This window comes from Oryctolagus cuniculus, chromosome 2, assembly GCF_051225735.1.
Source record: "Oryctolagus cuniculus isolate XC-2025 breed Fujian yellow rabbit chromosome 2, ASM5122573v1, whole genome shotgun sequence".
Classification (NCBI taxonomy): domain Eukaryota; kingdom Metazoa; phylum Chordata; class Mammalia; order Lagomorpha; family Leporidae; genus Oryctolagus; species Oryctolagus cuniculus.
The window spans coordinates 33,837,371-33,864,633 of NC_142868.1; the positions used below are offsets into that span (position 1 = coordinate 33,837,371).

The window sequence follows — 27,263 nt, forward strand, 5'->3', positions numbered from 1 at the left end:
TCCAGAAAACCCTTGCATTTATGGCCAACTGAATTTTGACAAGTGATTTTGCTAAGACCAATCTCTGGGGAAAGAAAAGTCTTGAGATTTTCAAGAAAAGCACCTTTTAAGGAAAGCAAATGGTGCTAAAAAACTGGATATACAAAAGCAAAAGCTAGGGACTGGTGCTGCTGGGTAGTAGGTCTAGCTGCCGCCTGCAGTGTCGGCATCTCATATGGGTGCTGGTTAGAGTCCCAGCTATTCCACTTCCAATCCAGCTCTCTACTATGGCCTGGAAAACCAGTAGAAGATGGCCCAAGTACTTGGGATCCTGCAACCACATGGGAGACCTGAAATAATCTTCTGGTTCCTGGCTTCAGATCAGCCCAGCTCCAGCTGTTATGGCCATTTGGAGAGTCAATCAGTGGATGGAAGACCTCTCTCTGTAACTCTACCTCTCAATATAAATAAATATATTATATTATATAAATAATATTATAGAATATAATATAAATAAATATATAATATATATTATATAATATATAATATAAATAAATCTTTAAAAAAAACACAAAAGCTAGACCATTAAATATACAAACAAATAAAAATGGATCAAAGATATTGATTTAATAGCTAAAACTACCAAGGTCTTAAAATGACATAGGAGAAAATCTTCTTAATCATAAATTTAGCAAACATCTGGCAAAGGTTTAATGTATAGGATACATTGAGAAAAAAAAAAAGAAAGACTCTTAGAACAGAAATACAAACAACCCAATCAAAAGTGGGTAAAAGACATGAATAGGCAGTTCTCCAAAGATACACAGACTGCCAATAACACATGAAAAAGTTCCTCAAGGGATTGATATATAGTGTAGCAATTAAAATGCCATTTAGGATGTTTATGTACAGGGCTGGTGCTGTTTCATAGTAGGTTAAACCTCTGCCTGTGGAGCCAGCATCCCATATAGGTGTCAGTTCAAGCCCTGGCTGCTCCACTTCTGATCCAGATCCCTGATGATGTACCTGGGAAAGCAATGGAAGAGTGCTTGGGTCCCTGCACCATGTGGGAGATCCAGAAAAAACTCCCGACTCCTGGCTTTGGCCTGGTCCAGCCCTGCCATTAAGAGCTATTTAGGGAGTGAACCAGCAGATGAAGACCTCTCTCTTTGTCTCTCCCTCTGTCTGTAACTCTGCCTCTCAAATAAATAAATGAATCTTTAAAAAAAAAAAAAAAAAAAAAAAAGGTATCTCCGTAAAACTAAAATGTAGAACAAAGAGTTGCCATAGGGGAGAATGGGGAGCTACTGCTAAAGAGGTACAGAGTGAGTGATTTTTCAAAGGTCAGAATAATACCATTTGACTTAATGTTATGATTTATCCATCTCATGTTCTCATTTTTTTTTTCCTTTTTAAATGTTAAGTAAATAATGGGGACCATTGGGTACTAGTTCAAGGCCTGGCTTCTCCACTTCTGATCTAGCTCCCTGCTAATGTGCAGTGAGGACGGCCCAAATCCTTGGACCCCTCTACCCACATGGAAGATCCAGAGGAGGCTCTTGACACCTGGCTTCTGCCTGGCCCAGCCCTGGTGGTTGTGGCCATTTGGGGAGTGAACCAGCAGATGGGGGAATCTCTGTTTCTTCTTCTCTCTGTGTAGCTTTGACTTTCAAATAAATAAATCTTAATAAAAAAAAAAGTTAAGTAATGGCTATCCTGAAATCAAAAGACATATGAAATTTTGTAAATAATGAGGGCCAAATGCAAAGGAAAAGATAATCATATCTACAGAGAAAAACAAAAATGGTGTTTTCATGATAAAGGTGTAAGCAGTCTTATCGCATGATTCTAAATTTAATTAAATGAGAAACTTACCCTGTCATTCATTAGCAGATCTTTCACAATAAAATTTGCTACTACGGATTTCATTGGGGAAGCAAACTGATCTGGTGCTAACATAGAAATGTGGCCCAAGGAAACTAACGGAGTTATAAGTTGTTCTGGTACATCAGCATTCAGACTCCTACTGAGTGGCTATAAAAACAAAACAGAACAAAATTATCAAATTGGTTTATAATTATCTACGTGTTGTATGGCTACAGTAACTTTTCCTGAGTCCTTCTGAATTTATGGTTTCTAAACCAGTCTGTTTTAATGGTGTGATCATAACTAATTTTAACTATGTTAGACACTGGTTCTTAAAACACCATATTGGAAATTAAGATTGACAACTACAAGGAAGAAATCAATCCCAAGAAAAAGACAGAAGTTAAAACAAAAACTTATCTGCTTCATCAAATTAGCATTATTTTCAACCCATCAACAACACATGTGACAGGTCGGTAAACTTCCTGTCCTGTAGGAACTTTTTAATTTATCTTGAATCATAAAAAATTAAGAGTCTGTTGGGTTCTGCCTACACTATTTCCAATTTAAGATAACAGAAATATCTTTCAAGTGGCATATTTAGGCCAAGAATAAGGTAAAAGAAGAGAAACAAGATTAATTTTCCAGTAGGGTCATTAGGTACTTTAAATGAAATAGCTCAAAGTCATCCAATACTTCAAGGATAAAGGACTATTAAGCCAATAGCACTAAAATGAAGTGAAGTATTCTAACACAAACACACAAAACATCTTTCAATGTGAAGTATTTGCACAATATAACCTGTTCTATAGACTAGGAGTATAGTGCTGAATAAAACAGTTAGAATCCCTGCTCCCAAGAATTTTATATTCTAGGGTAGGAATACATAAAAAGAGCTAAGAAAAAAACTTAGCTTCCACTTTATCAAACCACAAAGCTTTAAAAATAATAAAGACCAACATAAACACAAAACCTATGTACTATATATACCTCAAAAATCTGCGCAAGCTGGACTTCTTTATTTGTGAATATGGCATGTATACAGTGCACAGCCTGTTTTGCTTGGTGTGGAGTACCCCTCTTTGCTTTTTGATGTAAGATGGGTATTAAGGTCCTGCAAAAAATAACATCATAGTTTTTTTCTTTTTGTGAAGCCAAAAGTATTCTTTTGCTTGTCTCCTGTTCCCTTTTGGGATATATATTGGCAGGGGACCTCTACCTCTTTTCCCCAAAATACAAAATTAAGAATGATGATACTTTACAAAAAAAAAGGCTACATCAGGAGACAATTTTCACTTTAAAACTCTGCCTGGGGCACTGGTATCCCATATGGGCATCGGTTTGAGTCCTGGCTACTCCACTTCAAATCCAGCTCCCTGCGTATAGCCTGGGAAAGCAGAAGATGGCGCAAGTGCTTAGACCCTTGTACCTACATGGGAGACCCAGAGGAAGCTCCTGGCTCCTGGCTTCGGATCAGTCCAGCTCCATCCTTTGTAGCCTTTTGGGGAGTGAACCAGTGGATCAAAGACCTTTTTCTCTAACTCTACCTCCCAAATAAATAAATTAGATCTTAAAAAAACACACATCCAGTCTTAAAGAATTAAATGTTGGTATCATACAAAAACACTAGGTAGAACAAAACCACATAAACCTATAAAAATAGGAATACACATCAAAAGCATGACATTCATAATATTATACATATTAATATGTTAATATTGATATTTCTTTAGTTCTGGCTTTATTATAGTCAATATATAAGCATTTTTATGATCAGAAGAAAATTTATAAAGTAAAATTAAAAATTCTGAAGATACATTGTTATACACTTAATTTGAAAATATCCTGTTTTATAGATGATAAACAAGGGACCAGTGCTGTAGTGTTGTAGGTAAAACCTCCACCCATGATGCCAACATTCCATATGGATGCCAGTTTGTGTCCCAGGAGCTTTATTTAAAATCCAGCTCCAGGAAATGGCCTAGGAAAGCAGAGGAAGATGGCCTGGTTCCCTGGGCCACTGCACCCACGTGGAAGCCCTGGAAGAAGCTCCTGGCTCCTAGCTGTGGCCTGGGACAGCCCCAGTCATTGCAGCCATTCAGAGAGTGAACCAGCAGATGGAAGATTTCTCTCTCTCCCTTAACTGACTTTCAAATAAGTAAATAAATAAATAATCTTTAAGAATAAAGTTACTTTTGTCCTTTATTTCTGTTTTTTTTTTTTTTTTGTTTTTTTAAAGACTGACAATCCCACAAGACTATCAGGGTTGTTACCGAAATCTTCATTGTGCTTCTCAGTGATTATCTAATTCCCTATCAGTCTTAAGAACAAAAGCTGTGTCCAAAGTTAATTCTCCTTCCTTCACTTTAAAAAATGTACAAGTTTTCCCAACTTGAAAAACTCTGCAAGTGCCAACATGTGTCATAGTACATAAAGTTGCCGATTGCAACATTGGCATCCCATATGGGTGTTGGATTGTGTCCTAGCTGGTCCACTTCTGATCCAACTCTCTGCTAATGGCCTGAAAAACACATAAGATGGTCCAAGTACTTGGACTCCTGCCATTCTGTGGGAGACATGAATGAAGCTCCTGGCTCCAGACTTTTTTTCTAACTCTTCCAATCTTTAACCAAAAAAAATTCACCAGTAATGTTAACCTATCATGTCAGTGATCTTTATATAATGTACATGATGATACAAAGATCATCATCTCTAGACTATAAACTCCTTGAGTGCAGGGACTGTGGTTAACTCTTGTATTATCTACCACAGTGCTAAGAATAAGGAAAACATACAATTTATATGTAATGATTTCACAAATTAAACTATTAGCTCAAAAATGTAATTAACAGTTCAGAAGTACACTTATCCTGTGAGGAAAAACTACTTTGTATTTAGCTATACTCTGAACACCTGATTCAATAGCTGTCAACAATATGTCTTCTTTCCAAGGATAAATTTTACCATAGGCAGCCTCTTTAAGATGCCAAAGTGAAAATTTCAAAGTGTACTTCATTCTTACTTGGACAGGGGAACTGATCTAGAGGGAGAGATCAAAGTAACAGAAGCATCACTGCCAACAACAATGCAACAAAGAAATAGTCTATTAAGCTCACTATTTGACTGACCCATTCTTTAGCTGGGTAAAGAAGGGGCAGCTACTGAATTTATAGCAGAGTTGAGGAGAAAAATGGGCATACATAGAATACAAATATCTAAGGACACTTCAAAAAGTTCATGCAAGCTGGACAAATGTTGGTGCCAAAATTTTGAAATCCACTCATAGTTCTTTTTCTAAGATTTATTTATTATTTACTTGAAAAGCAGAGAGTTACAGAGAGGCAGATACAGAGGCAAAGAGAGAGTGAAAGAGGTCTTCCATCTGCTGGTTCACTCTCTGATGGCTGTAACAGTCGGAGCTGGGCCAATCTGAAGGTAGGAGCTGGGAGCATCTTCCAGGTCTCCCACACAAGTATAGGGGACCAAACACTTAGGCCATCTTCTACTGTTTTCCCATGCCATATCAGAGAGCTGGATTGGCAGTGGAGCAGCCAGGACATGAACAGCAGCCCATATGGGATGCTGACACTGTATGCAGTGGCTTTATCCACTAAGCCACAGTGCCAGCCCCCACCCATGGTTTTCTTTTATAATACACATTTTTGTATGAAGGTTTTGAAGATCCTCCAAATATATATATATATACACAAAAAGTTTTGCACCAAAATATTAGCAATAATTATGCATATTTATGGACTACAGTGTATTATCTCAATACATGTATACCATGTGTACTGATCTAAAGAGGGTAATCAACATTTCCCCATCTTTGACATTATTTTATGGTTGAAGGTTTACAAACTACACATATGTTTAATTCCATTTTTCATGAACCTTTTGAAGTACACATGTACTAATCAAAAATAAAATACTAATTTTTTAAATAACTTAATTTTTAAAAAAGATTCATTTTTATTTATTTGAAAGGCAGAGTTACAGAGAGACACAGAGATCTTCCATCTGTTGGTTTACTCCCCAAATGGCTGCAATGGCTGGAGATTTGCCAGGCCAAAACTAAGAGCCTGGAGCTTCTGCCAAGTCTCCCATATGCGAGTACAGGAGCCCAAGCACTTAGGCCATCTGCTGCTTTCTCTGGCCATTAGCAAGGAGATGGATTGGAAGTGGTGGAGCTGGGACTCAAACTGGCATCCATGTTGCAGGTGGTGGCTTTACCCTCTAGGCCACAACACCAACCATGCCTATTAATGGTTCCAAAATAATTTTGTTATAAACAGTTATACTTTATTTTTCTACCTGCATTCAATAGTCAAGGGAGCACTGAAGCAGAGGACAAAAGAAAAAAAAAAGATACAGAAAAGTTCCATCTAAATGAAACTTGATTTTCTCTCCTTAGAACAGACACAAACTTTTTTTGTTTAGCATGAGAAAAAATATACTCACGATCGAATCTGGGGAAGATCTGTTTCTATTTTGTGGCCTGTATTTCTAAAAATTTGTATAGCAGCTTCTGCTACCTTATCATCCTCCATTCTCAGGCACTGTAACAAGGACTCATATGTCTCTGCAGAGTGGAACGAGGTAGGATGTGTGAAAGACAGAACCTGGAGGGATAGATAAAGCTTTAAGTGTAGACAATGATTTTAATCTACTTTAAAAAATTATTTCCTATAAAAAAAAACAAGTTAAAATTCTAAGGTACATATGCTAGCTACACAAAATAGAAATTATATTACCTTTACTTTGCAGTTAGTTAAAGCTAATGAGATACTAACAGAAAAACTATGTGTTAGCTTCCAGTTACTTCCTTCTGACGCCTGAGATGCCCTGTTTTCTTCTTTTCTGCTTATTCTGATATTTGGAATGTAAAAAATGTTGCTCATTTTTTATGGAATGATATTCCAATTTTATAATGATCAGCTTATAAATGTATTTTGTTTATGTGCAGGAATGTCTAGTGAAAATTAAAGATCCATACTTAATAACTCAATATTTGTGAGATATACAGAAAATGCTAATTCAGGCATTATTTGACCAGATGATAATCTATTTTAAAATGTTAAGTGAAATGGATCACAAAAAGTTTGTTCGTCATATGTAGAAACAATCCATTAACGTAAACTTCCAATTAGGATTGCAAATATATTCCCGTTTATTATGACTTCAGCCCCACCCTGTCCTTAAGGAATTTGTAGCAAGTTATATATGACATGCTTATAAAATTTTCTTGCTATAAAGTAGAAAATAATTTATTGTAATATCAGGAAAAAGGGTTAATAGTGAAAAGGCAGAGTGTGGAAGCAACAAAGCAAGCAGTCTTTGTTAACTTCATCAGTAAGCATTTGTTTAAAGTGTCATGTAGCACAAAGATGGTCTCATTTAGTAAGCTTTGGATGAGTTATAAGCTTTTAATTATTTACAGACAAACTGAGAATTTGAAAACCAAAATCAAAAGCAACTCATTGAAAAATGTTTGCCTTAATGATGATTTAACTTTTAAACTATGAAAATATAGCCCAAATATTAAAAATATAATTAAAATCTTATTCATGAGGCATATAGATTGTTTCAATGAAATAATATATGACCATCTCAGTACAATGATATTACTTTCTTTCCTACTGAATTACCTTTTCTCGCTTAGTTTGTGTTGCAGGGTCCTCAAAATCTCTTCCAACTTCTTACTCTCTCTACTCAATCCAATGAAAGTTTTATCAAGTGTTATAGGTTGAAAGCCAGACTGAAAACCTCAACACTATGTCTCTGCCTCACAATATGGAACCAGACTTTTGTCTATTGCTCCCCAAAGCAATCTTTTTCTTCATTCAGACTAGTATTCCAAGATTCCCCAAGGATGCAAACAATTATTCCCTTTAATGATATTATGCTTCCTGTAAATCTAGTTACATGGTGTCCAGAAAATTTTGAGTCACCTGGCTCATATCAGTTGCTCAAATTGTTGAATTATTTGGCATATATTATGATTATCAGTTATTTAAAAATTCCTGGGGTTGGGGTTGGTGCTGTGGCGTGGCGGGTAAAGCCGCTACCTGCAGTGCCAGCATCCCATATGGGGGCCAGTTCGTGTCCTGACTGTGCCACTTCCAATCCAGGTCTCTGCTTTGGCCTGGGAAAGCAGTACAAGATGGTCCAAGTCCTTGGGCCCCTGCACCCACGTGGGAGACCTGGAAGAAGCTCCTGGCTTTGGATCGGTGCAGTTCTGCCAGTGGTGGCCATTTGGGCAGTGAACCAGTATATGGAAGAGCTCTCTCTCTGCCTCTCCTTCTCTTTCTGTATAACTCTGAGTTTCAAATAAATAAATAAATCCTTTTTAAAAATTCCCTAATTTTTGACAGATGCTGTCATATAATAATCCCTGTTTGCAGTCTACTATACTAGATGTAGGTTCTTTGAATGAAAATATTAGGTAATTTAGCATACATTGTTAAAAGCATTGCAGCGAACAAAATCAAAAAACATTATCTTATAAATACTATCATGTAACATATTTTTATAAAATATAACTTCTATCATACATTTTTATCTTTTAAATAGCTTCCAATGCAAGAAGTCCAACTTCTGCATATCTTAAAGGAAATACAAATTATGACTATGGGCATTCTAAGAGACAAAATTATTCCAAAAGTACCTTAAGAAGTTCAAGTCCTGAACGAATAGCAGTATCGGGACTTACACCCTCCTCTTCATCATCTGCTGTCCCCTCTATGGATTTATTCATCAATTTTACAAGTGCACTATTAAAAGAAGAAAATATAAATTAGAAATATCACAAAACTAAAAGCTGTAATCTAAACTAATCTACATGAGTCAGATTTAATCAAGTTTCTCTACTTAACAGCATATTTTTGGTTTATCCCTTGAAAATACTTAATGTAGGGCTGGCAATGTAGTGTTCACAGGCTAAGCTGCAGCCTGAAATGCTGACATCCCATTTGGGTGTTGGTTCCAGTCCCAGCTGCTCCACTTCTGAGCTTCTGATCCAGCTCCCTGCTAATATGCCTGGGAAACCAGATGGCCCAAGTACTTAAAGCTCTGCACCCACGTGGGAGACCTGAATGAAGCACCTGTCTACAGCTGTGGCCATCTGGGGAGTGATCCAGCAGATAATAAGACCTCTCCCTCCCTCCCTCCCTCTCCCTCTAACTCTGCATCTCAAATAAGTAAATTAAAAAAAAAAAGTATAATAACAAAACAAAAATTAAATGACAAAACACACTGGAAATACATAATACAATATAAGCAATTTACAATTCATTTCTATATGTAAGGAAGTTGTTTACAATTTTAAGATATAGAGGGCAATCATCATTCACAGGGAAATAGTTCAAACACCCTAGCCAATACAAAACCCTTGGTTGTTCAAGTACTCAAAGATATTATAAAGTGGGGTAGCCTTTGCATATAACCAATGCACATCCCTTAAATCAATTCTAGATTATTCATTGTATCTAATACAATGTACATGCTATGTAAAAAGCTCTTATATTATTTAGAAAATGACATTAGGGGCCAGCACTGTGGCGTAGTAGGTTAGGCTTCTGACTGAAGTGTTGGCTCCCCATGTGGGTACCAGTTCGAGTTCCAGCTGCTCCAATGATGATCCAGCTCTAAGCTGATGATCTGGGTGTATGGGCCCCTGTACCATGTGGGAGACCTGAAGGAGGCTCCTGGCTCCTGGCTTTGGATCAGCCCAGCTCCAGCCAATGCGGCCATTCGAGGAGTGAATCAACAGATGGAGGACTTCTTTCTCTTGTCTCCCTCTGTAACTCTGCCTCTCAAATAAGTAAATATTTTTTTAAAAAGGCATTAAACAAAAGTCTATACATGTTTAGTACAGTTTTATATTTCCAAATATTTTCAATCTGCAGTTGGCTAAATCCACTGATACAGATCTCACAGATGATGATGGCCAAGTGCATTAACTTACTAAACTAAGAGGACATCATTTGAACTGACTTTGTATATAAAAAATATTCAAAAAACATATTTGGGTTAAATTGTTTCCCCTTGGTGTTATGTATATATCTTTTAAAGATTTTTTAATTTTACTTGAAGTCAGAGATACATGAGAGAGGAGAGGCAGAGAGAGAGAGAGAGAGAAAGAGAGAGAGGTCTTCCATCTGATGGTTCACTCCCCAATTGGCTGCAATGGCTGAATTGTGCCGATCTGAAGCCAGGAGCCAGGAGCTTCTTCCAGGTCTCCCACGCGGTGCAGGGGCCCAAGGACTTGGGCCATCTTCTACTGCTATTTCAGGCCATAGCAGAGAGCTGGATAGGAAGTGGAGCAGCTGGGAATTGAACCAGTGCCCATATGGGATGCCGGCGCTTCAGGCCAGGGCGTTAACCTGCTGCGCCACAGCACCAGCCCCCAATAAAATATTTTTTAAAATGAGTTATTTATTTGAAAGAGTAACACAGAGAGGAACAGACAGAGAGAGGGAGAACAGATCTTTCATCTGCTAGTTTACCTCCCAAATACCTACCAACAGTCAGGTCTAGACTAAAGACAGGGGCCAGGAATTCCATCTGGGTCTCCCACATGGGTGACAGGAACCCAAATATTTGGGTCATCTGCTGCATCTCAGGTACACTAGTAGGAAGGTGGATCAGAAGTCCAGTGTAGCCAGGACTCAAACTGGCACCCAAATATGGGATGCAGGCATCCCAAAAGGCAAGTGATCTGCATCATAATGTCAGCCCCAATAAAAAATCTTTTAAAGTTTGAATTGGATGAGGATATTGAAATGTAATGGAATTTTAGCACTTTAATTAACTTCTCTTTAAAACTTTTAAGGGTCCGGTACTATGGCATCGCGGGTAAATTTGCCATCTATAGTGCCAGCATCCCATATGGGCGCTGGATGAGTCCCAGCTGTTCTACTTCTGATCCAGCTCTTTGCTGGGCCATCTTCTACTGCTTTCCCAGGCCATAGCAGCTGCCCTTCTTCCTTCTCGGCTTCCTTAGGAATACTCCATCATTATCAATACTCCCCTTTCTCCATCTCAACATATCTTCTATTAGCTCTGTTCACACATATTTAAGATTCTTTCAGGAAAAAAAACAAAAACAAAAACAAAAAAAAACCAAAAACAAAAAACAACAACAACAAAAAAAAACACAAGATTTCTTCAAGCCTACACACCTTCCATCATCTCAACTGTCTTCTTTTGATAGCTGAAGGGTATTTACATTGATTGTCCCCACAGCCAATTTATTTCATACCACAGAGCTTGGAAGTATGACAGACTATTTATTCTTTTGATTTTCTTGGATCTAAGTATAGTCAATTGTGTCCTAGTGGGCATCTGTTGAGATAGGTCAGTTAACTCCAGGCTTGAACAGCCTTGTCTGCCCAAATATTATAAAGGGAAGACTCCACTATGTCTTTTTTTAAATTTTTTTTCAAGATTTACTCACTGAAAGGCCAAGTTACAGAGAGAGAGGGAAAGGCAGAGACAGAGATGTCTTCATCTGCTGGTTTACTTCCCAGATGACCAGGAACCAGTTTTTTCCAGGTTTTTCACGTGGGTGCAGGGAACCAAGCACTTGGGCCATCTTCTGCTGCTTTCCCAGGAATATTAACAGGGATCTGGATTGTTATGGAGCAGCCAGGACTTGAGCTGGCATCCATATACAATGCCAGCACTCCAGGGGACAGCTTTACCCACTATGCCAAGTGCAGGCCCCTTCTATGTCTTTTTGACTTAATGGTATTCTGTTCTGGACACTATGATTTATTTCCTCTTCCTAATCAATGAATGCTATTTGGTACTTACTTCACTTCTTCATATGATTGATCCCTACATCTTTCAGTACCTCTGGCTCTCTGATACCACTCTTTTCTGACTTTTGACTTTTAAAAAAGACTTATTCAAAAGGCAGAATGACAGGAACGAGGGAACGGAAGAGAGAGAAGAGATATCTTCCATTTGCTGGTTCAGAAACATGCTTTGTAAATCTTTAATTCTCTGAATGGCCACAACAGCCAGAAATGGACGAGGCCAAGGCCTGGAACTCCTTTCTGGTTTGTCCCAGGGGTAGAAGGGGCCCAAGTACTCGAGTCGTATTCTGTTTCTTTCCCAAGTGCATTAGCAGGAATCTGGATCAGATGCAGAGCAGTCAGGACTTGAACCAGCACTCTGATAAAGGATGCTATTTTTGTAAGTGATGGCTTAATCCATTGTGCTACAACACCAGCCCCTGAATTCTGACTTTTGACTGTCTTCTCAAAACATCTTAAAATGAGCTCCTCATCTTCTTCTGCCAGTCCCTTGTCAATTTTTCTCATGATGTAGTCCTCAAAGTTTTTCAGTTAATTTTATTCTCTTTCTCCTGGGTTTCAACCAATATAACCATTACAACAACTACCTAATTGTCAATTACCATCTTCATACCACTAACTAACTATAACATATATGTATTCATCTGCATAGGCAAACATCTTAGGGAAAAATGCTTGAGCAAAAGAAATTCTCAAATAAATTAGTTATTTTTAAAAGCAGATTTCTTTATTATATTTATTTGAAAGGCAGAGTGACAGAAGTGTTGGGGATGGGGAAGGGGGAAGAAAGGAGAGAAAAAAAGAGAGGGAGAAAGACAGGGAGAGAAAGGGGTGCAGGGGACAGGAGAAGAAAGTAGAGCAGGGATATGTTTCATCTGTTACTTGACTCTCTAAATGCCAGAAACAGCAGGGCTGGATCAGATGGAAATTTTAGGAGCCAGGAATTTCATCCAGGTCTCCCACATGGTTGGCAGGGACCCAAGTAGGTGACCTATCACCTATTGCCTCTCACGGTGCATATTGGATTGAAAGTGGAGGAAGGGGGCTGGCCTTGTGGTGTAGTGAGTAAAGCCTCCACCTGCAATACTGACTTCCTATATGGGTGCCAATTCCAGTCCTCTTCCTATTCAGCTCCAGGCTAATGAGCCTGGGAAAGCAGCAGAGGATGGCACATGTGGTCTTCCAGAAGAAGCTCCGGTTGTTGCAGCCATCTGGGGAGTGAACCAGCAGATGGAAGATTCTCTCTCTCTCTCTCTCTCTCTAACTTTGCCTTTCAAATACATAAATCGAATCTTTAAGGGCAGTAAAAAATCAAAACCAAGCACCATGAGTTTTAATATTTCCTGTATCATCTGGAAAAAGAATCAATAAGTACAATAATAACCCAACACAGAAAGATACACATCTTATTTACTGGAAAAGTAATTAGTATAAGAAAAATGGCACCCACAGAAGGATACAACAGAAAAGTCATAAAATCAAACTCAAATGTCTGAAACTGTTGGAAGTACTAACAAAAAATAGCTGTCAATTAACACCAATTATGCCAAGCCACTTGCTTTTTATGCTATCTCTAATTCTCATAATCATCCAAAGAGATGTAATATTAATGTTGAAAATTTGGATAATTAAGAGAGCTTCTTCCAAAACCACAAAGAATATTAATGTTTACAAACCAAAAACCTTTTACAAACCAAAAACCTTTAATGACAACTGTTTTATTTTCAACATAATATTCTGTTTTCACATGGTAAGTGAGCAATGGTGTAAAATACCCATATAACTACAAAATATGATGTGATCAATAAATGTTTAAGAACCCTCAGAGGGAGGTTGACAGCTATATTGAACCACACTTTGTTCTGAGTTTTCTTCAATGAACAGGAGAAAGGTTAAAAATAAAAAAATAAATTTTTAAAAATAAAAAGCCATAAATAAAGCCAAAGATCATAAAATCAGCAGGTCTTCTTATAGTTGGAACATGTGTTCTTCTGCTATTAAAAAGAAGTATACAAAACAATATACAGGAAAAACATTTTTTTAAAGATCTCTTTACGGTCCCCAAATTTAAATTTACAACATCTTACCTTATGGCTTCTGAATCAATGTGCACAGGTGCAATTCTTTCCAACAGAAATTTGACCATCTCTAGAAAAGGATTTGTTGGCTGCTTAGGATTTGCAAGTTTCCGAGCTATTTCTCTCTACAAAAAGTAAAGAGTTTTATCATAAATATGATTTACTCTCATGCCTATAAAAAATAAAAATGATTACAGGAATAAAACACAAAGATGTAAAACCAACAGTAGCGAAAAAATGTTTTTCTGTTTTAGATCCTGAATAAAATTTAGACATTCATTGAGCAACCTTAGAAAAATCTGGACAGTGAAGAACATAAGCAGATGACGTGGTTTCTCTGTGGTTTTGACCTTTTGTCTGATATTACTCCTATGAAATTTTTCTTTTTAAAAAATATGACTGTTAACTGTTAATTTGTTTGAAAGGTGGGGCAGGGTGGGGGGAGAGGGAAACAAGAGAGAAAAAGAGAGACAGGGATTTTCGTTCCACTGGTTCACTCCTCAAAAGCCCACAACAGCTGAGGCTAGGTTAGGCCAAAGCCAGAAGCCAGGTACTCAATCCATGTCTTCTGTGTAAGCGGCAGGAACTCAAGTATTTAAGCCATTACTTGCAGCCTTCCAGGGTGTGCATTAGTAGGAATGGAGAGTGGAACCAGGACTCAAACCCAGGCATTGAACTGCAAAGGTCGGGGAACTGAATACAGGAGCCAAGAACTCAATCCAAGTCTCTGTGGCCATTGAGGAAGCTGGAGTGAGGGGGAAGAACCAGGAATCAAATTCAGATACTCTGATATTGGATGTGGGGATCTTAATGAGTATCTTAGTTGCTAGGCTTAATGCTCACCCCCCATGAAATGATTACTTAGTGTAACAACTGTTTTTAACACTCAACTGTTGAAAAAACAAATTTACACTTTCATGAGAATGTATTCTTGGTGTTAATTATTTCATAATTTGATAGAATACTTTGTTTTGCTTTAATCTATTTTAAGGGAGAATATTTATAAATGTATATTTGTAACTTTTTCAGTTTTGGTTTAACCATGCAATCTCTTAGAATCTTGTCAATTTGTAACCTAGACATAGAATTATTGTATACGGTTTGATGGATTAAAAAAAACTCTCTCAATTTAAAAAGATTATGGCATTATGTTAAACAGATCCTACAAACAAAGATATCATTGCAGGAAGTTTCTAAAGAAGGTAACAACTGTGACTGATTCCTCAAAAATATGATTGAGTATATAATGTGTTGGGCACTAAGAAAATTTATTGTAAAAGCATGTTTTTTAATTCAATAGTTCTGTTAAATAAATATGCATCTGGGCTGAGGAAATAATGTACATTAAATGTGCTTTCCAAACTATAATACAGAAACATATTAGTATATTTTAAAGGTGTTTCAGTGACAATGGCATCCCACATGGGCAACAGTTCATATCCTAGCTGTTCCACTTCCAACCTAGCTCCCTGCTAATGTGCCTGGAAAAGCAGCAGAAAATGGCCAAAGTGCTTGGGCCCCTGCACCCATGTGGGAGAAGCTCTTGGCTCCTGACTCTGGATCAGCCCAGTCCCAGCTGCTGTGGCCATTTAGGGAATGAATCAGCAGATGGAAGACATTCCCCTGCCAACTTTGCCTTTCAAATACATAAATTGAATCTTTAAGTAAGGCAGTAAAAACAAAAAAATGCTGAATTTCACTATCTTGAAATTAATCTTGGGGACCAGTGCTGTGGCACAGTGGATTAATACCCTGGCCTGAAAAAAAGAATATTAATCTTATTTTGTGAGGTATCTCAAAAAAGGAAATTTTTTTCCTATAGTATCAAACATAATTTTTTAACATAAGATAAATACATCAGAGGCTGTCTAACAACAAAAATGACTATTGAAAAACTGCTAGCAAATGTATATTATCAGTACCTTGAAATAAATTACTAATAAATTGAAAAACTAGGTTTAAGGAAAGAAAGCACTATACATAGATATAGAAATAAGAAACAAATTCTAAGGGAAAAAGAATGCATAATTACTCAAACACAGCAACAGAACTATGTTAAATACACATTTACCTATATATATAAACAGAATACTACACAAAGAGCTTTTTGAAACGTGTTTTGGTATGCCTATATAACAATTTTCCATTGAGGAAATTTCTCACCACACAAATACTTTGTGTATGTAAGATTTAAACTCTCATAACAATTATATTAATACATTTGTGTGATAATCTTAACTGATATTTGAGATAAGGAGCAAGCCACATCAATCTATGACAGGTAGGTAGCAACAAATAGTTTTCTGTACACAATCAAGGGGAAAAAAGCAATACATACCTCCAAAATATAAATGGAAACATTTAAGACTGACAAGAAGTCTTTTTTTTTATTTATATATTTATTTGAAAGTCAGAATTAGAGAGAGGGAGAGACAGTTCTTCCATCTGCTGGTTTACTTCCCAAATGGTGGAGGCTGGGCCAGGCTGAAGCCATTACCTTTATCCGGGTTTCCCACTTGGGCCATCCTCTGCTGCCTTCCTAGGTGCAGTAGCAGGGAGCTGGCTCAGAAGTGGAGCAGCTGGGACTCAAACCTGCACTTATTATCAGATGCCGGAACTGCAGACAGTGGCTTAAAGTGCTATGCCATTGTGTGGCTTCTTAAAAATTTATATTTGGAAGTCAAGAATTACAGAGGGAGAGAAGAGACAAAGATCTTAATCTGCTGCTTCATTCCCCAGATGGCTGTCACAGCAGGGGTTGGGCCAGGCCGAAGCCAGAGCTCTCTCTGGGTCTCCCATGTGGGTGCATGGGCCCAAGACTTGGGCCATCCTGCACTGCTTTCCCAGGCGCATTAGGCAGGGAACTGGATCAGTAGTGGAGCAATAGGGACTTGTATGGGATGCTGGTGTTTCAGGCAGCAGCTTCACCTGTTATGCCACAGTGCCAGTACCAGCAACGTAAAGTATTATAGCTGAAAAGTAGTTGAGAAAGTTTCAACCAAAGCAATCCTTTCAGGAAGGACAATTGACCATTTTGCTTTTGTTTCTAAGAGTTCTTTCTGTATCCCTGATAATGTTTCATCAATTTCTCATAAAATCTATGCTATCATTGCATACAATTACTACTCATAATACATACTTACTAATTTACATAAGTTGGTTAGTATACTAAACACTGCTATGAAGTACAAAAGCAATAAAGAGCTTCTATTACTATAAGCTTATAATTTATTAAATCCAAGTATTATACAAACTAAAAAACAAGAGCTTCAAAAATACTATATTATCTCTTTTTAATTTAGTTTTTTTTTTTTTTTTTTTTTTTTTTTTTTGACAGGCAGAGTGGACAGTGAGAGAGAGAGACAGAGAGAAAGGTCTTCCTTTGCCGTTGGTTCACCCTCCAATGGCCGCCGCGGCCGGCGCGCTGCGGCCGGCGCACCGCGCTGATCCAATGGCAGGAGCCAGGAGCCAGGTGCTTTTTCCTGGTCTCCCATGGGGTGCAGGGCCCAAGCACCTGGGCCATCCTCCACTGCACTCCCTGGCCACAGCAGAGAGCTGGCCTGGAAGAGGGGCAACCGGGACAGAATCCGGCACCCCGACCGGGACTAGAACCCGGTGTGCTGGCACCGCTAGGCGGAGGATTAGCCTAGTGAGCCGCGGCGCCGGCCTTAATTTAGTTTTTTATTTGACAGGTAGAGTTATAGATAGTGAGAGAGAGAGACAGAGAGAAAGGTCTTCCTTCCATTAATTCACTCCCCAAATGGCCGCTATGGCTGGCGCTGCGCCGATCCGAAGCCAGGAGCCAGGTGCTTCCTCCTGGTCTCCCATGCGGGTGCAGGAGCCCAAACACCGGGCAATCCTCCACTGCTCTCCTGGGCCACAGCAGAGAGCTGGACTGGAAGAGGGGCAGCTGGAACTACAACCTGGCGCCCATGTGGGATGCCGGCGCCACAGGCGGAGGATCAACCAAGTGAGCCACAGCCCCAGCCCCATACTCTCTCTTCTTTGTACAATTTTCTATGCACAATTTTCACTGTTATTTCAATTAATAAAAGGGTGTTTGGTTTTTAAAAAGTACTTTTTCAGGGTGGATATTTAGAATAGCTGTTAAGGCAGTGTTTTGAGACACTTGCATCTGGTATCAAAGTGCCTGAGTGTTTGGTCCTGGCCCCAGTCTGCATCCAGTATCCGGCTGATGCACACCCTGAGAGGCATTAGAAAATGGCTCAACTACCTGGGTCCCTTGCTACCTGCAGAGGAGACCTAGATTCAGTTCCTGGCTCCTGACTCCAACCTGGCCCAGTCCCAGCTGTTACAGGCATTTGCGGAGTAAACCAGCAAAGGACAGATCACTGTATCTGTCTCTCTGGCTTTCTAATAAATTAATTTTAAAAATTATTTGGAGAGGGTGCTGTAGCACAGCAAATTAAACCACAGCCTGTGCAGCCAACTCTGGTATTCCATATGAGCAGTGGTTAGAGTTCCAAATGGTCCACTTCAACCCAATTCCCTCCTAGTATTCCAGGAAAGCAGCAGAAGATGGCACCAGAGCTTGGGACCCTACCACCAACATAGACCCAGATGGAGTTCCTGTCTCCTGACTTCAGCCTGGCCTGGCACCAGCCATTGTGATCATGTGGGAAGTGAACCAACGGATGGAGGATCTCTCTCTTCCTGCTTTTCTCTCTGTAACTATGACTTTCAAATAAGTAATATAAATCTCATAAAATAATTATTTCATGTGCAAAGTAATCACTTATTAAAGTATGAGATAGAATAAGAGAAAACAGAACATCCTATAACTGTTACTAACTGGCATACTTTAGCACCTCTCTTCCCTCTCCCGCATGTGTTCTGTCTCCCCCAGCAGATAAATATGTGCTAATAAATACTGAGCAGGCCTGAATCTCAGCTTTCTCTCAACTGCTGGGAAGACTGTTTTATAAAATGCTGAGTAAATAAATAAATGAAGTGTTCTTTACCAATAGTTTCAAGAATAGTGCCTTTCCATAAAATAAGGAGTCCAAGAATAGAATGAGGACAAAAGTCTAAATAGAAATTTATCTATAAAAGGAATCACATATATGGCAATATTACTATTGCTGATTTACTGACAAGGACTTTGTCCATACTAATACAAAGGAGAAGAAAATGCATGCACAGACAACCATTTAGAAAATTCTTACCATTTACTCAAAGAATGTCTACTAAATACAAAGTACTTTATCATGCTCAATTCTTAGGACCAATCTCCCTGGGTTACTTCTCTAGATTTTTCCTGGGATGTGGCTGGAGAGTGAGTGGTAAGTAAAGAGAACTAAGTTGATCCACAGACACATACCTAAGTAATTCAGAGTGCACAATATTATTAAATTCACACAAAATACTTTGTGTAAAACAGGCTTTTAACGAAATATAAAGTTCTATAAGTAAATCTAGTAAAATGAATATAAAAGTATAATTCACTAACCACACAAACGTCTGCCTGTTTGCATGAACACGTTGGGCTGATTAATAACTCCAACTGAGACCTCAGTTTCTCATCATCACCAAGAACCTGGTTAAATTTCTTCACAAAATCTTGTGCTTTGCCAGGGTCGGGCAAATTCTCTGTAAAAGAAACAATATCAGTTAAGAAAAACTACCCTACTATACTAAAATCAAATTATTTAAAAAAATTGCTGAGCAATTAAAAGCAAATCTGCCTAGTTGGTTATTAGAAATACAATTAAGACAAGAATTTTCTCTTATTGAGCAATAAATGATAGTTCTATTGGGCAAATTAAATTGTCTATTGTGATGTTTACTACATCTTAATGAGTGAATAAACAAACTTACTTGCTATGGTCATCAGTTTTCCAAACATAGCAGAACAGTTAGCTTCTGACTAGAATTTAAAACAGGAACAAAAGAACAATCAGTCATATGTACCAACAAATTTCTGTTAAGAATGATCAGTACTCATTACTGCCTATTTTACATAGTTAAAATTAATCCATTACAGTAAACCTACCGACAGGAAAATGGCTTACCACATCTACATTTTAAGTTGATAGCAAAGAACCTGGAGTAGCAACAACTATTAAGTTAAGACAAATAAAGGAAAGTAAGTGTTAGCAGGAAAGTATTAAAAATTAAAAGAGTACATAAACTTTCATAGGAACATTATTTTGCTAAAAGATTGACTAAAAGATAAGCAATTAACAAATATAAAATTATCACATCAACACTTGATCTTAGCCAAAAGGCCGAGAAGCGATCAATTATCACATCAAAATTACAAGGAAGGTAAAATGCCACACAATATTCTCTAAAAAATGTGAATAAGAAATTTTTCTTCTGGAATATAGTTTTATTACTTTTTTTGTGGCTCATTACTTACATATCCTCAAATTATATTCCCCTCCAAATGTACTTCCCTTTCATCTTTCACAATGAATAATTACTTTATTCATAGTTTTCACTTATACCATGTTTGAATATTTTGGATGAGAAACTGCTAAGTTATAGCTCCATGGTTTCCCTGTTCTTGTTAACAGAGTTTTATGGCAATACAGACATGTTTCTTCATTTATACATTATCTATGACTGTTTTTACACAAGCAAAAGCATAAGTGAATATGTGAAACTATAAAAACAGGTAACAGACATCTCTTATTTTTACTATCTGCTCATTAACAAAAGAAAAGATTGCCAGTCTCACTGGACTATTTAAGTTTCCTGGTTAAGAACATCTATTCAAATAAATACAGTGGAAAAGTGTATGAAAAGAATTTTTCTCCCACTTCCAAAAAACTTTTAGTAGAATTTATTGGTTAATTTCACATTGTCAGATTTATAATACTGATACTGATATCGACTCTATAGTGAAAGATTAAGAACCATGGAGTAAAAACAAATGATGTTTAATATAATTTTATCTTGAGATCTAATTCTAATTATTTGAAAATTGATAAAATATGTATAAACTCTTATCTAAAATCTTAATATACAAAAACACCCCATTTCTTTGCCTGTGCTAGAAAAGAGTTTGTCAGGTTAATTATAAATATTCAGTTTGAGCAACTATAAAAATTAATTTTTATTTATTTATTTGAAAGGTAGAGTTTTATATATATAGAGAGAGAGAGACAGAGATTCTCCATCTGTTGATTCATTCCCCAAATGGCCACAACAGCCAGGGCTGAGCTGATCCAAAGCCAGGAGCTTCTCCCGGTACTCCCATGTGAATGAAGGGGTCACATGGGTACTTAGGCCATCTTGCACTGCTTTCCCAGGTGTATGGGCAGGGAGCTGGATAGGAAGTGGAGCAGTCGGGACTCGAACTAGTGCTCATATGGTATGCCAGTGCTGGAGGCGGCAGTTTTACCCTGTATGCCACAGTACAGGCTCCAGAAATTATGTTTAACACACACTGGGAATATCTGAGATATTATCCTTGCTTTATTATATAGCATTACACAAAAACTTATCAATTACTATAATAAACTATGAATTTAAACAAATAATGAACTTACTGTAGGCTGCTTGTGCAAATCTAACAGTTCACGTACATGACTCCGAAGCATGTTCTGACACTTCCACATTTCATTGAGAGCTCTGTAAATGAAGTTATGAACATGAAAAACATTACATAACAAATTTTGCAAATAATTCAACTTTTAACTTCACCTGATAAATGGTGTCTATATATATATAAATATATATATATGGTACATATATATATAATGGTATATGTATGGTACATATATATATAATGGTATATATATATGGTACATAGAATATATATATTATCCCTCTATTTTAGCTTAAAATTTTAAGCAGAAAACTTATGCTAGGATTTAAGACAGTTTGGTATAATGTAAATAAAAGATTTCTTACAAGAAGAAATATTTGGGGCATTTAAAAGGAGGAATAGGATCTTGCTAGGTACATAACGGGATTCAAAGATGTTCAAAACAGAGGTAATCAGAAACTTCTGGTGCAAGGAGAGATGAATCATCAACAAAGTGCTTATCACATATTAACAATTTTAAAAAACATTTACATTCTTGGATCACAAGCTGTGAGTGGGGAACATACCAGAGACAAGGATCAAATCACAAAGGCCATTTAATGGCAGGGTAAGGGATACTTATAAAGGGCTATAGACTACATTAGAAAAATGAAATGTCTTAGAAATGACGTAGGTTCACAATGTCACATTTAAATTGACTGTGCTGGAATGGGCATTATGGCAGAGCAGGTTAATTTGCCACTTGGGACAACCACATCGTGTACTGGTATGCCAGTACCAGTCCCAGCCACTCCAGACTGAAGCCTGGAACTCAGCATACATCTCTCACATGAGTGGCAGGAACCTAACTACTTGAGCCATTACCATTGCCCCCCAGAGGTCTGCATTAGCAGGAAGCTGGAACCAGAAGCCAGAGCAGCATATTAAGCTCATGTACACCAACATGAAATGCCAAATACCCTAAAACATGCATAATCTTAATCTAATAATGAGGAAACACTGTTACAAACTGAGGCAATGTTCTACAAAATAATCCATCTATGTGATCCCATGCCAAAGAACAGCAAATGCAAAAAGACAAAGATTATGAAACGGTTTCATATTCAGGAACTAGAAACATAACAAAATAAAAAAATACTGTCCAAAACATTATAGAGACAATTAAGGAAATCTGAATATACCTTGGATCGGGCAATAATATAGTATCAATGTCATTTTTGTTGTTTCAATAAGGATATTTGGGTTGTGTAACAGAATGTCCTTATTTTTAATGAAACAATAAGGGATTCACACGTCTGTAAATTACCCTCAAATGCTTCAGAAGAACATGTGGCCAGGGCTGGGGCAGGCCAAGGTCAGCAGTTGAGAACTCAATCAAGGTCTACTATGTGGTGGTGGTGGGGACTCAGTTATTGAAGATATCACCTGCTGCCTCACAGGGTGTACATTAGTAGGAAGCTAAAATCAAGAGCAGAGCTGGACCTCAAACCCAGGGACTTTAATAGAATTGTGGGTACACTAGCAGTGTCTTAAGAGCTGTACCAAACAGCTGACTCTTGTGGCATTCACCATCCTGCTTGTATATGTTCATGCTGTTCAACATGTTTACATATATATTTTTATGACACATGCTGCATATATATGACACCATTTTTGTTGTTAAATACTCTAAATGTAAACCATATTTTTCTCTATTTACCTGAGGATGTAATTCAAATAGAAGCAGCAGAAACCCCAGCAACAATTAATTTTATCAAATCTTTCAGGCATAATTTAAAGATTTAAAAAGTAACTTACTTTACAGCATTTGGATCCAAACTAGCATATAAATAATATAAGCATTTCATTCTCTCTTCTGTTTCCAGGTTATGGGGGACAAGGTACTGAGCAAAGATTTTCTCTACCAAAAGTCTATGAAACAACAAGGAAAACAATTCAAGTAACACAACAACTCTATTTTTAAGAAGCAACAGACATTTTATATCTTAATAAGCCTATACAAAGATATTATTCAAATATGGTGGCTAAGTGCACAGATACAACGGGAACCACCACATTATTATCATTTCCTTCCCCTGGAAGTTTGAATACAGTTATTTAAAGATTTAGAGACATGGTTTTCATTTGTGGTTTTACTATATAATATGCCAGCAATAAAATATTTGTTCTAAAAGGATTAAATATTATTCCTAAGCACAGGGTGCTAAGCTAGGCTGTTCCATGTATTCTTCTGCAATCTAAAACTATACCAAACTAGGTAACAATACATACATAGCTATGATTCCAAATACAGCTAATTCTCAAGAAACTCAGTTCATCTCCTTTCTCCCATGCTATTAAGTAGTAAAAACAGGGAGATTTCCCTTCATGATACATTCTGAAATTAGCTGTTCTTATGTACATTTGATCTTCTTTGCATAATCTGAATTTCTTACTAACACTGAAATATTCTTCTTACTAAGCTTGCATCTAATTATTTGGTATCACCAGAACAAGAAAAAAAATGTCATTAACCAGTGAAATATCCATCTGTTGATGTCCACGTTCAGCATTTCAATAAAATATTACAAAGCATGTTGCACAAAACAAGTATCATTAATACAATGCAATATAGAATTAACTTAATATTTAAAAAATTAAAATTTAGCAATTCTTCTATTGCTAGTCATAGTGTTACAAAAAGAAAGCTAATAACCAGGAATTACTGACTAGTGCTCCATTGCTAGGCATCACGCTATGGAACTATGTATTCATTATTTTATTTAATCCACATGACAATCCTGTAAGAAAGGCATTATTACGCCTTTTCCTATAAAACTGAGGTACACAGAAGTTAAATGACTTGTGCGAGGACATACATCTAGTAAGGGACAGAGTGAACAATTGGTCTCTTTTACTGTTAGATTCCACAATTCATTCTCATTTCACTATTATTGTACCACCTTTCAATTTTGGATACAATTACTGAAACACGATATAAACAAATATGCATAAAATGACTTTTAAACATAAGAAGGAAATATTAAAATTTTTTTTATTTACAAAGTTAAAGCAATTTTGGATTTAACCTTTCTACCAACATATTAAGACTTACTTGTCATCGATGCTGTTCTGATAATAAATATGCAAAAGTTTGTCCTTTATCCAGCTGACTTTTTCTGCAGCTTCCTTTCCTGCTTCACCATGTAGACAGTATTTCTTATAAAGTTGAGCCAGACCCATCATAGCTTCTTTTCTTACTCGCCACTAAAAAGTATAATCTTTATTAGAAGAGCAAGATATCAAAATTTCATGCTAATTTGCAAAAATTGTCATGGTTTCACTAGATTGTAAAAATCAGTCTTACATGCATATATAAACTGGCACAGTATTTCTCTTTATAAGAGGCTTTGTCAAATCGCTTTACATATTTTGAGTTTGTGTCTTTAGAAACCAGTCTGCTTTAGAAAATTCACAAATACTGGTCACTGTTTTATTTCTCTCAAAGCCAAATAGCAAATTTTTATAGAAGATTTAATTCAATTCTAAGAACATGTTGGCCAAGTTTTAGAACTGATTAAAAGGTAGAAGGCAAAGGGTATTATTCACTCCACATATAAGTCTTATCACCTGGAATGTCTTAGCTCCTAGTTACATTCTTTTTGACATTAACCTAATATAAGAAGAATAAAGCTCAGTCCCAAGAATTATGAAATTACTAAATTGGAAAGAACCTGTGTGATTATTTTACATGGAACTTAAATATAGATTTGCCTAACCATGTTCTAGTCAGTGGAAGATCTTTTAAAGTTTGGCAATATTTACTAGAGGAGAAAAGAAAGGTAGGGGAGAAGGACAAGGGAGGAGGCCACATAAACCTAGAGTGAGAATCATCTTAAGATGTAAAAAAAAAAAAAAAGAAAAGAAAATAATTATGTCTCAAAAAATGGGAGTATACTGATTTTGGTTAATGTACTTCAGTACTTCTTAAAAATTTTTATGTCATTTCATTGTTCGTTAGTACATGGAATGAAATTTCATTTCCGTGCAACAGGTTAAAAGATTTATTTTGACATTTTGAAACAAAAATGTGTGAGCACTGAAATCTAAAATTAATCTTTGTCCCCAACTTCTATAGTGCAGAAATACTGTAACAATGGCCCTCTAACTCTGCCACAATTCGAGTACAAAAATACCCAGTGGATACTTTTAGGATTATAACATGCTGTTTGTTTGGGGAGAATAATTTACTCAACTCTTGTTGAGATTGTGAAATCAATATTTATGGGAGTGAAATATTTCAAAAAGGAGGAAATCACACAAGTAGTAATATTTTACAAGGAAGGAATACAAAGTAAGGCCAACTTATTACTAAGTAGAGACTCATTTCATTTAAATTAGGACTAAAAGAAAAAAATCTTCAACATTAGAATTATACATTGAACAAGTCAAATGTTCACTCAAAAAAAAAAAAAAACCTGCCTCATATGATTATGTTATGTATTTTTTAAGATTCTCCTATGAGTATTTTAAAGGAAAGTATCTATTCCTATATTTGCTTTCTTACTCTGAAATTATGAGTATATAACACATTTCCACAGGTTAGACAGTTCTAACTATGCCTCAAACAGCACACTGTTTGACAGTCACTGTTAAAGATGTAAGTAGAGGTCCACTAAGCCATCTTTGTATGCCTGGTTATGGCTTTTTTGATGAAGGAGCATTACAAAAACCCTTGGAAAATAAAACTAAGGATTATATGTACTTGGATGCGAAATAATTTTGAAATCTATGCATAGATGGAACATCCAAAACTTTCATATAAAATGGATATTAAAAAATATCATGCATGAATATCATTTTACATTAAAATAAATGTCTTAATCTCATTTCCACAAACATTTTGAAATACGTTTGTGCTCCTTAGCAATTGTTATTGGTATTCTTAGGACTATTTTCCTTATTAATCCACATTTTTAACAGCATCAAATAGAGGAAACTGTATGAAAAGTAAAACGCAAAACAGAAACTGCCCTTAGCTTTGCAAAGGAAAATAGAAACATCACTTCCTTAGGATGTATGATTTTCTTTTAGATCAATGAAAAACACATTCAAAGTTATATTATGAAAATCATATTTGAAAGGTTAAGCATAGGACATAAATATAGGTGATTAATATACTTTTGAAAATCATCATGTATGTGAAAAAAAACAGAATAAAACCTTGATTTAGCAGCTCTTTCATTCAAGCTATACTCTAAGAGTATATATGTCTATGATCTGAATAACAATAGAATCAAATGTATTTACTGATAATTAAAAGATACACAAGAAATATACAAATTAACAGCTCTTTATTTAGCAGTTATTCATTTGATTTTCAGAATTGACTTTAAATAGAAAATAATAACAACTGTATTTAGCAAACAATTTAAATACAGAAAGTTACAGAAGAATAAAATTCCTGATTTTACCCGTTTATCCAGTGTTCTTTCTCTTACAAAGCCAAGCAATTGATCATTTACTAAGGCAAGGTCTCTTTTGGCAGCTGTTATTATAGTAACAATGACATCGTGACGAATAGCTTCTTCTGGATCATGTGATCTAACCTTCAAATATTCTGTAATAAGAGAAAAAAAAGCTTAAGCTAAATGTTAGCTATGCAATTTGTCAAAATTTAGAATGACAGAGAAAAGACTATTGCTTTGAACTTAAAAAAATTTTGTTTAGTTATGTGAAAGAGTTAGAGAGACAGAGAGGGATATATAGAGACAGAAAATCTTCGATTTGCTAGTTTACACCCAAAATGTCCACAACAGCCAGGGAAGGGCCAGGCTGAAGCCAGGAGCTTCATCCAGGTCTCCCACATGGATGCAAGGGTCCAAGCATTAGGACCATCTTCCGCTGCCTTCTCAGGCCATTAACAAGGACCTGGATCAGAACTGTAGCAGCCAGGACATGAACTAGTGTCCAAATGGATTGCCTGTATTGCAGGCAACAACTTTAACCACTGAGCCACAATGC

At 36.7% G+C, this 27,263-nt stretch overlaps 1 protein-coding gene across 5 annotated transcripts in view; it reads right to left on the reverse strand.

The window, feature by feature from the left end:
* PDS5A (PDS5 cohesin associated factor A) overlaps nt 1-27,263 on the reverse strand; it is a 133,279-nt gene that overhangs the window by 37,787 nt on the left and 68,229 nt on the right. For all 5 annotated transcript variants that reach the window (XM_008275183.5, XM_070068127.2, XM_008275201.5 and 2 more), the window contains 11 exons: nt 26,714-26,859; nt 24,355-24,506; nt 23,058-23,171; nt 21,262-21,343; nt 19,583-19,631; nt 19,215-19,354; nt 13,754-13,869; nt 8,513-8,618; nt 6,307-6,467; nt 2,836-2,959; nt 1,855-2,013 (listed from right to left, as the gene is read on the reverse strand). In XM_008275183.5, coding sequence (XP_008273405.1) covers nt 1,855-2,013; nt 2,836-2,959; nt 6,307-6,467; nt 8,513-8,618; nt 13,754-13,869; nt 19,215-19,354; nt 19,583-19,631; nt 21,262-21,343; nt 23,058-23,171; nt 24,355-24,506; nt 26,714-26,859 — 1,349 coding nt within the window. The remainder of the gene's footprint in view (nt 1-1,854; nt 2,014-2,835; nt 2,960-6,306; nt 6,468-8,512; nt 8,619-13,753; nt 13,870-19,214; nt 19,355-19,582; nt 19,632-21,261; nt 21,344-23,057; nt 23,172-24,354; nt 24,507-26,713; nt 26,860-27,263) is intronic.